This window comes from Rhamphochromis sp. 'chilingali', assembly GCF_963969265.1.
Source record: "Rhamphochromis sp. 'chilingali' genome assembly, chromosome: 13".
Taxonomy (NCBI): Eukaryota; Metazoa; Chordata; class Actinopteri; order Cichliformes; family Cichlidae; genus Rhamphochromis; species Rhamphochromis sp. 'chilingali'.
The window spans coordinates 24,616,854-24,628,501 of record NC_137940.1 but is presented as its reverse complement, the minus strand read 5'-3'; the positions used below and the strand labels follow the sequence as shown (position 1 = coordinate 24,628,501).

Here is an 11,648-nt window from a genome sequence, read left to right as displayed (position 1 = left end):
AAAACAATAATAATGTTAATACGAAATATAATTAAAATGATTAAAATTCAAGAGAAAATATAGGGGATTTAAAAATTATTATTATTATTATTATTATTATGAGTCTTACTTACCATCGAATTATTGCATCATTCACTATTTTGCCATATATGGATATTGGTGCCTAAAAGTAGATCATGTGAACAGGTTTGGCAATTCTGGTAATACCGCCACGGTTAGAATACATGTAGAGCGTTTGCTCCAGTGTTTACATTAAGGTCAGCTGCTCCTGTTGGTGCCCCTCTGATAGAGCCGAGCTGCGATTGGCCACGTTGCTGTCAATCATCGCTGTTTACCAAACGTTGCGAGGTGGAATTTCCCAGGTTACAGCATAGACTCAGTAGACCACTTCCGCAATACATGTCTGGGCAGACGAGAGGCCACTGCGAGCTGAAAGGTACCGAGCAAAAAAAGCCACCTCTTTGTTGTTTTGGCTTGGCGTTTATCTCCGCGTTTCCAGCGATTTACCGAATCGATTACAGTCTCTGTAGAGGAAAAATAAGGGGAGTTTAGCACCTTCGTTTCCCGCACAGTCATCTAGTGTTAGCTAGCCGACAGCTAACGAGGATGTTGCTAGCAATTTGCATGACAACAGCGAAAACTAATATTAGCTTTCTTCAGCCAATCAAGGTAGCTGTCATTTGCTAGATTGTGGTGTATTTGAGCCTGGTCTCCTGGATAGATGTGTGTTACTTGGATTTGCATTACATTTTGTTTTGTTTTGTTATTTTTTTGCTCTGCTTTTGTTCCCTTTTTCCCAGGATAAGAACGTTGTAGTTGTCATAATATGCTATCACCATAGCTAACACATTTTTGCCATATGTCCGACTCTGTCAGGGTTCATAGTACAGCATTTGTCCTCTCAAAGTCGTCGGAGGATTTTTATTTTCCGTCCAACGTTTCGCTCATAGTCTACAGTCGTCCTGTTAGAAATGATAACTTAGAAACAGGTCGTTAGTGTCACGCTGTATAGTATAAAACAAAAAGCGGGTGGTATTAATGTCATTTGAGCATATTTGCTTTTACTTTCGAGCTCCTGTTATAAAACTTTATCTTATGTTCAAGTGTTCAACTTTGAGAGAGAGTACGAGCGTATTTGGTGATCTTGTGGTGTACCTGTTATACTTTCAAATCACCTATGTCACTGACACAATTTTAAGTCGGAACTTAAATATAACCTCACAATGTAAAAATTGCCAAGATTTCTTTTTCCAGTTGTTTACTTTTTCAGCCTGTTAGAAAACTCTTTGTTTTCTGTAAAGGTCAGCTACTCCTGACTTCTTCTGTGTGTTCTTGTGTCTCCTGCTGCGTAGCTTCTGATATTTTTGTTAAGTTAAAAATACCAGTTTGTGTCTTCTTTCCACAGTTCAGAGGACGATGTGTAGGAAGTGAGCAACTGCAATGGAGGGGAAAGGACCGTACCGCATCTATGATCCGGGTGGGAGTGAGGTCAAGGCCAGGGATGAGGCTGGAGGAGGGAGCAGCTATCGGCAGCTGCTGGAGGAGAACAGCATGCTGAGAGAACGGATGAAGGGACTTAAGAGCTTAGGTATGTTTCTAAAGACTAGTTATCTCAAGTTGAAGTTAAGGCCGTGTGCGTCTGTTTGTGTGTCAGTCCTTTTCAACTCCTGGGGGTGTGGTGATCCTTTACCAGAGGCTTGGAAGTTTGAGAGTTCTGTGCAGTATCTAGGATTGCACTCCTCTGGACAGCGACCTCTGACATTGTGCCTGGAATCTGCTGGAGCCATTCTTCCAATCTTGGGGTTACAGCTCCTAATGCTCCTGTTACCACACTGCTCCAGTTTTTCTTTCAGCCACTGGTACTTTTTTGTTTTCTTGTGAACTCGCTTTCAGATTGTGCTCTCCACTGGGATTACCATGTCTATCACTGCTGCATTGTGATAGACGAGGCTTTTTCTGCTCTTTGTCATCCACCACTATGGTTAGCAGCCACACGACTGTCTAGAACTTGAAGTCCCGTAGGACCTTAGGCTTGTTGTTCTCACCCATCCTTGGCTGTATCTCCCATCAAGAAGTGTGGCTTTTTATTCCATATGTAGCACAGATGTTCCTGTACACTATCCCAGCCTCTTGATTGTGTCGACAATGCACTACATAGTCTCCGGGGCTCCTTTGCACAGCCTTCAACGTGGGTCCTTGGACCCAGTGCTGTTATTTCCAGTGCTCTTCTGATCTGCATGTGTCCTATATTGACTCATGTGGCCACTCAGCCTAGTTCATGAGACCCTGAGTTGATCTTCCATGTTAAGCAGGTAATTGGCTGGCTTGTAGTTTGATGGTGTTGTACCCTTGTGGGGGATCCTTCATGCTCAGATTGTTCTGGCCTTTGTTATCCAGTGCGGAGGAGTACCTGCTGTTAGCAGTCCCTTTTATTTGTGCTGCCAGGTGTCCATGGTGTGTTAGCTTCTTCATCTATCATCTTCAATTATTTTAGGTCTTGGTGCTGTCTAGCTCTTCATTCTTGAGGCTCGTTGCTGGATGTCTGCCTTTGTGATCTTGATTGGCACTTTTTCTGTGAGGTTGGTGCTCATAGATCCACCAGCCACTTGGCTTTGGTGTTGTCGTTTCTTCCTCCCAGGTGTTCTTCCATTATTTCTCCAGCCTACTTGGACTAAAAGTAGATCAATATTTTTATTATTGTGGCAGTGACATATATAAGCTCATTGGTTTTAGTGCTATTGGTAGTCGGGAGAGCTAGAGGTAGAGCTGTGTTCACACCTACAAGTATCTCCTGTGATGGGATTTTGTCAGTGAGTGAGGGGAGTTGTGTCCTTTGTTTCGAGTCTACCTTTAATTTGGTCACGATCTTCATCCTCAGCTCAGTAAGATGGAACATCTACTTCAGTTAGACTGCTCTTTTCGGCTCATTATGTCCGTAATACCACTGGATTTCCAACTTCGATGGTGGCTTTCTTTTACTGATGTTAGAGCGCCGAGTTACCATGTGCTTCTTGGTCACAGTGGAAGCTCATAAAGTTTTTTCCAAAATTTTCTACACAGAAAGTTGAGATTGTTCAGCTTGAATTCTGTAGCAGCAGAAAGTTGAACAGACATTTTAAATAACACATTTGTCATTTAAAACAAATTTGACATAGGCACAAAGACAACATGTGATGTTGTAGCATCATATCCTAAAGTGTCATTCAGCAATTATGGTGAAATGTAGTGAAACCTGAAAATCTGCTTTGGTCATCCAGTTAAAAACTCACATGCTAACAACGTGAATGGCTCAGTGACTAACTAAACGAGTCCTTACTTTCTCACAGAGTTTCTGTCACACGTTGTTTGTTGTTGTGCTGATATTTTTAGTGACAACAGGGTTTGCCAGTAGAAACAAAGCAAGATTAAGTGAAGGTGTTACTAGATAGAGACGAGCTCTCTCCAATACCTGCAGGTGATTTGCTGGAAGAGTCTCAGTCAGAGGCGTCGAGGCTTCGACAGCGAGTGGAGGAACTTGTGAGAGACAACGAAGCCCTGAAATCGTCCAGCTTCGCAGCCAGTTTGTGTATGGGAGGGCCCATTCAAACTGAGACACAAAGTAGGTTTCACATACTTAAAGGCAACGAAGAAGACTTTTCTTCACATTTTTGGATTATTACACAGTGTGGCCAGCATTTGGCTGATTGTTACCATTAATATTCATTTGGTGTATTTCAGGTAATAAACCCTGTTTACATACCACAGCTGAGCAGAAGGAGGAGCAATCGAGCTGTTTAGGAAAGACTCTTCAGCCAGAGAAGCCCAATGTAAATAATTTGTTTCTGCTTTCTGTTCAGGTAGAAATGACCCTGTTATTATTTTAAGACTAGATGTAGGCATTATCAGGGCCTAAAATATAACGTCCGACTGGAGAATGTTCACTTCGTCGTTGTTTTTTGGGATCATGTTCGAGTTGTGTGTGTGTGTGTGTATATTTTTTTTTATAGGATGCCATTTCAGAGTTTGAGGTGGTGAATATGGAGGGAAAGACTTCAGAGGCATTGACAGTACGTACCAGATGAATAGCTCAAATCTATTTGAATCATATGGTTATTTTTAGCATTTATTCTTTACCCTTTAAAAGGATATTATTTTGTATAGGTTTCGGTTTAGTGAGGTTAAATTTAATCATTCCTCTTTATAGCCATTTCCTCAATATTGGACATACATCCTTGGTGTGTTGACTCACCAAAAAACTCAATACTGGTAGCTCCAGCCTGAGTCAGTCAGGGGAAAGTCCAGGATTGTCACTGACTAGAATTACACCGCTGATTCATTCACATACTAAATCCCAGGGGATGTGTTAACAGGACACGAGGCCAGTGTTGAGGTGAACATGTTAAAACCTATGCTAGTGGCCAGCCTGTCACATATTCTAACAAATTTAGCCAACCTTGCTATCTAAAATATATGTTGGCGAAAGTAGAAAAGCTAATTGTAGTCTGTGGAGAGTAAAAATAAACCCAACAGGACCAACTAGTTTGCCTTTCATACAAATCGGCTGCTCCCTTTCATAGAGAACGATGACTCTTACAGAATGGTGTTTTAAATAATTGAGATGTAATTGAGAACACGCTCACTGAGTCAGCTTGAGAAGAACAGGTGACTGACTGGTTACTTGTGTGGGTATCTTCAGGCCGGGTCAGCAGTAGGAGTAATTCCCCTCCTTCCTCAGGAGAACATCGAGCTAGCAAGCCAGCTGAAGAGGCTTGAGAGCTCATTCAGCATATTTGCTGAGGAGTCCAACCCAAACCAGCTGTTAGCGCACCTTGGCCGCATGGCTGTGGAGTTTCATCATCTTTCTTCGAAAGTCCAAAAGAATGAACAGAGGACCTCCCTCCTACAGGTATTGCGCACAACTACTGTGTCATAAAACTAAAAAAATGTGACAAATCACCACAGTGCTTATTATAAATAGTGATTTATAAGTGTTGTAATAGTGCAAGAGCATACCAAGTGTATATACAATGATCAGTCATGTTAAAGAAAAATATAAAATCTGAATTTTGTTATAGCAACTCGAAACTATCACGCTAAATACTACTGCTACGGCACGCTCGGCATAACTTGATGACTTTAAAAGCTTTTTTTGTGTGAGATTTGACGGGTCGCGAGAGTAAAACTACAGATGCAATAATACTTCGTTCGGACGGATGTGGTTTCAGAACTTGAAGAGTAATTTAAGTGTGTTTTGTGGTAGAACAAGTATTCTGGAGACTCAATAACTTTAAAAAAAATAAAATGAAGCTGCACGTAGTTGGTGCTCTGTGTAGAACCTCTAAAACATTCAATAAAATATTTTTAAAGTCTCACTACTTTCACTACATGGAACATTAATTTTTCCTCAAAACCCTGTGGGCAACAAAAGTGTTATTTAATGGGATGAAAATAGGAAACTAAAGCTTGATTTATCAGATAAAACAGATGGCATTTCCTTATCTGTTAGATTATTACACGTGACTTGCATTCCGACGTAATTTAAAACTCAACATAAGTTTATCTTTGTGCCACTGGGTTGATGGCATTTCTGGATATATGATTGAGTACAGATAATAAGAAAATGTCAGAACGGTGTTTAATATTGTCCTCTCTTGGCTTTATAGACTCTCTGCGAGCAGCTCAGACAAGAGAACAATGAGCTTCGAAAGAAAATGGAAGAGGATCATCATATCAGGAATCGAGACTTGGAACAGCTGAGGTAATGTTTCTCCTTTTGATGTGACTGTGCTACAAATAAAACAATACTATCGCTCTGACATCTTGTTCTCTTTTCTTCTGATCTGTTTTTTAACTTTTTTTTTGTGGGACTGTTTTGCTTCTTATAGTTTGATTTTATGTCGAGTCAAATTCTCATTACTGTTAATAAAATATTTATCGCCTAATCTTTACTTTGCCCTTGATGTTAACAATTCAGCGCGCTTTCACTTCTGAAGGGGATTACTCCAGGGCTTTCTGGTGTTGTAGGTTCTTCCCAGAAGGCCTCCAGTAGCTGGAGCATGATGACGGCCATGTCTTAGAATGAGACCTAGTTCTCAAACACTATCATTTTCATTTTCATGCCGGTGTAGACAGGAAAATCAGAAACTTAAGGAGTTGGTCACAGGAGCGGCAGCAGCGGCAGCAGCATCTGCGTTGCCACCTGACGCTGAAACTCCAGAGGCCAAAGAGGAGCCGGTGAAGGAGGAATCTGCGGCTGTCCGACCCAAAATGGAGGCCACCACACCGCAGAAGGTAGTTTCAGTTTAATTAAAATTGATTTATTTAAATTTGTATACATACATTATTTGCTGTAGCTTCATATTTAAAACATTTCTATGAAGTTTTTTTTTTTTACCTAAACCAGTTTTTAATCTGTGTTCTTTTTAAAGACCTTTAATTAAATTATTCTCAATACAGTAATCTTGTGACTGAGAATTTCCCACTCGTGACCTCTTACAACGTGCGTAATGTAGTAATGTTGTGGATTTAGGAATATTTTATGTTCCCCCAACCCCCCAGAGTGGAAAAGCTGCAGAGAAAACCCCAACTAAACCTTGTGATGTCGAGGTGTATGAAAAGAAGATCAAGCTTTTGGAGAAGCAGAGAAAGGATGTGAGTCTTGCTTGCTTACTTTCTTACTTACTGCTCATCCTCTTTTGCCATAGGGGAAAGTCTGTGTATTTTGTTTCCTACATGTTCAGTGGTGTTTGTTTCGCTTTCTGGCTTCTTACAGGTGCTGGAGGTGAACAAGCAGTGGGACATTCAGTGGAACGCCATGAAGTCACAGTTTGAGCAGAAGGTACAGTAATGACTTTACAGCTGCTGTGACGGGTGTGGGAAGGCGTTACGGTGCTCTTGACTGCTTAAAAGAATTTTAAATTTTTTTAGATTTCTTTTCTTATTTTCAATTTCAGGCCTTTTTTTTTTTTTTTTCTTTTAACATTTTCAAAATATTGAATCACCTGCATCAGTTAGCTCTGTTTGGTCCAATTTAGTTCAAAGAGATGTTAAATGCTCTGTTGGACTTAAAGTAAATCACTTGTACCCAGTATGAGTGATTTAACAAGTGTCAGTACAAGTGAGATACCAGTCACAAATTTCATTGGGTGTCTCTCCATAACACCACACTCAGTGATCTGTGTGTAAAATGGATTACATGCTATGAAAAGCTGAAACTTAACTAAAGAGTTCCACTGTATTCATTTCAGCATATAAAGAAACTAAGGTTGGTTACCTGTGGGGTTCAAATATTGTCTTAATTACTTATTTTATGAATTAAAGTTGCTTCTGGTGTCTGTAGCAACATTTTTTCCAAGTGATGGTTGAAGTTAGTTTCAAGTGTTTTGCCAAACTAAGAAAAAATATTACTGATCACTGAGCATCGTGACATTAATTAGGTAAAATATCGTGATTTAACAGAAAAACAAGCAAAAAAACCTATGATGGGTGAAGTGACAGATGGAAAGCATTTTATAATTTGAAAAAAACTTTAACAAACAGGACTTTGAAGTTTGTGTTTATGACTTGACAGAGAAGCAGCTGTGTATGTGTCTAGTTCTTTCTTTTCTTTCTTTTTTTTCTTTTTTTTAAATGTGCTTGTCCAGTGGAAAAGGTGCAATCTTGCAATAGCTTGCGATCTGAACATGCTTACCACAAGGCCTGTCACACTTCAGTAAGAATTCCCCTTACCTCTCCGGTACCCGCTGACTTCCTGCTGTGGTGCAGTCAGAGGGCAGCAGAGACACACAGACGTACACACTCTCACACTGACACTCACACACCTATGTTGTGCACACCCACAATTATGTATAAACCTACATTCACACTTCGTTCAGACAGGGACACCGTGCAGCTTTGGGTTATAACCACAGAACCCTAGATATATCCATTTGCGTCACTCGGTTCGTTCATATGTTACACAAAAACAGCAGTGCGTGTTTGCGAATTTGATGGCTTAGTTGTCTATTTAGATAACATTTCTGAAGCTAATACCGGAGGGTTATTACTTTATGGAAATTTATAAAAAAAAATGGATCTTTAACAGCGTGATCATTTCCTAAACTAAAAGATTGCCACTTTTCCTCAGATCACAGACCTCAGACAACGGCTAGCCGAGTCACAGAAAACTGTGCTTGAGCTGGAGGCTGAGCGGGAGCAGAGGCAACGTGACTATGACAAGAAGCTGCTGCTGGCCAAGTCCAAGATTGAAAATGTCCAGGTGAGAATACAGATGTGAAAAAGGCCAGGTGAAACTGGTCTAAACGAAAGCAGGGCACAGAGTGACTGTGGAAAAGGTGTTTTTAAAGCCATGGGGTGTGTGCGCGTTCGTTCCAGGGGGAGAAGGAGTGTTTAAACACTGAGACGGCCGAGCTGAAGCAGAAGATCCGCTACTTGCAGGATCAGCTGGTGCCCCTCAGCAAACAGAGAGAGTACCAAGAGAAGGAGATCCAACGCCTCAACCGAGTGAGTGTGGAAGAGATGCAAAAAGAGTAATCGGGCGCAGGGACGTTTCTGTCAGGGTAACATTGATTTGTCTTATTCAGGCTTTAGAAGAAGCCTTAAACCTACACTCACCTTCATCCTCCCAACAACCTCCTGGCCAGGGCAACTTTGCAGATGCGGCCAACAACTTTAAGAAACAGGAGCTGCTCACTCAAATTGCTGTACTTAAAGAACAGGTCAGATAAACAGAACATTTACACACACTCCTGCAGTTACGTGTGGATTTCCCTTCAGCTGCTTTTTCTTTCTTTGCACTTCAGGTAAAAATCTTTGAGGAGGACTTCAGAAAAGAAAGGAGCGACAGGGAGCGAATGAATGAAGAGAAAGAGGACTTGAGGCGGCAAGTTGAAAGACTTCAGGGTCAGATTACTAATTTGACCAATCAGGTAAGATCGTGCTCATGTAACATATATTTTTTCCCCCTGTATATAATGTGACCAGGAAAGCTTTAGCTTTTGTATCATTTTTCTGCTAGTGGCTATTCTAGCTGACCTGCCCTAATATGAGGTGCTTTATTTTTCTTGTTGTGTACTTGTTGGTGTGGCGCAGCTTCATCAGGCGCAGAACGAGTGTCAGAGAGAGCGTACAGAGAGATGTAAGCTGGAGAGACTGCAGATGCAGCATCACAAACAGGTACTGCTAGTGTTACATATACACTGAAATGGTGGATTAAAGGGCACTGTCACACTGAGTAGGTGAAATATTTGTTCAGTGTGGCTCCTGAAAAGAAAGTGCCAATAGGCTTGCAGGCTAGTGCCCCCTAGTGACAGAATGGTGGAAGACTAGATTGACTTGACTGTAGTAGGTTCATGCCGAACGAATCACAAGAGCCTCACTGCAGCTAGCTTGTTTCGGTCAGTGCATTTGGGAGCAGCGAGGTGAACACTGGCACGCCTCAGTGGGAGGCAGAACCGCAGCAGGGTTGAAGGTCAGCAGCGTCCCGTGCCACAACAGGGCCGCTGCATTCGCTGAGAGTAGCCACAAAGCACTGATTGGGGATCACATGTGTACTTGTGATCCCTCGTAGGGGCAGCAGCAGGAAAGACGTACCTCAGACCCCACGTCAGACTCAGTGAACGGCCCGCTGAGCCCTCCCTACTGTGGTCCCTTTGTGCAGGTGGGACCGCAGGGCCTTGAAGGTTGGCCCATACACTTCCCTCCCCGGATGCCCAATGCAGCAGGTGCCGCAGCCGCAGCCGCCGCAGCACCACCCCCTGTACGAGACTTCCAACCCGTTACCCCGGTAAGGGCGCTCTAAAGCCCCTCTGTCTTTGTCTCTGGAGTGACTCTGGTTCACTGAAGAAACAAGGCTTTCTTTTTTTTTTTCTTTTCAATTTCTCTCTTACCTCTACTTCCCTTACTTGCTGGGGGCAGCACGCTTACATTCAATAACCAATATTAGGTTATGGCAAAGACTTAAGGGCTGCTGATTGCAACGAGTAAGAATAGAAATTTTAACAGAATTGTTCTGTTTTTGTTTTTGTTTTGTTTTTTAAATCAGGGTTTTCCTTGGCAGTTGTCATTCAATCAACCTGAGAGGGGGTTGAGAGGGGCCAGAGCAGTAGGAGAAAGTTCACGACCACCACCAGAGAATGCAGGTAAGATACAACCAGTCATATGTAATTTATTTCTATTGCACAATACATGATGGTGTGTATTCAAACAGATGTACTCTTAAAATGTAGTGGAAAAACAATGAGCCAAATTTTGTCATTAGTTATGCTTAAAGTTCTTCAGCTCAGAGGTGTAAACTATAGTGGGGTAAGGCTTATTTATGTTCATATGTTACTTTGGTGTCCGTAGATCAGTCAGCGGCGGCAGCAGCAGCAGCAGCAGCGACAGGAGCACCTGGAACAGGATTTGGAAAAAGGGAGCGACAGAACATTGACCCTGGAAAGCACTAAAGCATCACCGTACCCACTTAAAAGGAGCCTGGGTAGTAGCATGAAATCAGTTTGTTTTTGAGTTGACAAGGTGTGATTTGATCTATAATTTTCCTACTGAACTGTAGATATCCTATTGTAATGTTGTTTATACTTGCGTTTTATAAGGCTATTTGTGACGCTATTCTGAATATACACATGAAATATTGTTTAATATTTTTTTTTTTTTTTTTTTTTTTTTTAAATCGGCAACTTTAAGTCATTTGTTAAATAAGTTGGAATAATTAACAGATTTTTTTGTTTTGTTTTCCAGACAATATACCTATGTGATTGTCTATCTGCAAGTATGTAACAAGTAGTTTGTTACTTGTAGGGTCACAGGAAGCCATTCCCCAGTAAGACTAAGACTACATATACTCATTCCAGCCATGAATGATTATATAGGTACACTGAATCATAGAGCTTACAATGTGAATGTTAATTGATTTGAGGGTTTTCAATACCATCGATGTTATAGAACTGTCCCCTAACTGTGTAACTGTTCAAAAGTTGTTGTTGAAATACAAAAATTTTGGGAAATGAATTTTGATGGTATCATGCCAAAAAAAAAAACAAAACAAAAAAAAAAAAACATGATTGTGATTACTGATAATTTATTTATAACCTGCTGTTTTGATAGTTGCATTGACTAAGTGTAAATCATTGTCTTTAGTAATGCTGTTCTTTCTATGTTGTTAGTGTAATCCCAATATATTGTAGCTATTGACATTGTATGTTTGTATCAGACACAATACGCAGTACATACACAATTTTTTTTTTTTTTTTTTGGTAATTTCTCCCCCATGATGATGGACCTAATCTCATTAAACACTTCGACTTGATTTGACCACTCATTCCGATATTTATGCTCATCTCACTGCATCCTGTACCACTGCACACAGCATATCCCCAACACAGTACCAAGAGATTACAGCAGCCGCGTCCTCATATACCTGTTATGTCACATAACCTCGCTGAGTTGTACTTAGCAGTACAAAATATCCAAATTCAGCTCAAGGAGCAGAATGAGGACGATTTTCATCAGAATTCGTAGGCCGTGGTTAAACACCCAGTTACAGCAGTACAGCCACCCCAGAGGATAAAACCCTCTGTCGGGATGTCTCGACTTTTTGTTTCCATCCACTTCAACAACCAGCAACCCACACCTTGCCGACTGACCTGTGAACTGCTCTAACGCAGTCAAAG

General features: G+C 41.2%; 1 protein-coding gene across 5 annotated transcripts; it reads left to right on the top strand.

Moving 5' to 3' along the window:
- Positions 1–280: 280 nt before the first annotated feature.
- tnip1 (TNFAIP3 interacting protein 1) lies at positions 281–11,048 on the top strand. Of its 5 annotated transcripts, none has more exons than XM_080900366.1 (18): positions 281–436; positions 1,406–1,588; positions 3,455–3,598; positions 3,718–3,806; positions 3,987–4,046; positions 4,715–4,885; positions 5,643–5,737; positions 6,108–6,270; positions 6,538–6,630; positions 6,752–6,817; positions 8,105–8,236; positions 8,353–8,481; positions 8,562–8,696; positions 8,781–8,906; positions 9,070–9,153; positions 9,548–9,763; positions 10,022–10,118; positions 10,324–11,048. In XM_080900366.1, the coding sequence occupies exons 2-18, from the start codon at positions 1,441–1,443 to the stop codon at positions 10,422–10,424; spliced, it is 2,049 nt and encodes a 682-aa protein (XP_080756492.1). In that variant the 5' UTR covers positions 281–436; positions 1,406–1,440; the 3' UTR covers positions 10,425–11,048. The 5 variants fall into 5 exon arrangements, with proteins under 5 accessions (XP_080756492.1, XP_080756493.1, XP_080756491.1 ...); XM_080900367.1 differs by having other exon boundaries at positions 4,676–4,885; positions 9,638–9,763; XM_080900365.1 differs by having other exon boundaries at positions 4,676–4,885.
- Positions 11,049–11,648: the final 600 nt, after the last annotated feature.

What these genes read in the sequence shown, in the direction of transcription:
- tnip1 (XM_080900365.1), top strand. Translation starts at nt 1,441, where the DNA reads ATGGAGGGGAAAGGACCGTACCGCATCTATGATCCGGGTGGGAGTGAG. An exon ending in AGACTTCAGAGGCATTGACA is followed by an intron (nt 4,047 to 4,675) that starts GTACGTACCAGA and finishes GGGTATCTTCAG; the next exon opens with GCCGGGTCAGCAGTAGGAGT. An exon ending in TGGAGAAGCAGAGAAAGGAT is followed by an intron (nt 6,631 to 6,751) that starts GTGAGTCTTGCT and finishes GGCTTCTTACAG; the next exon opens with GTGCTGGAGGTGAACAAGCA.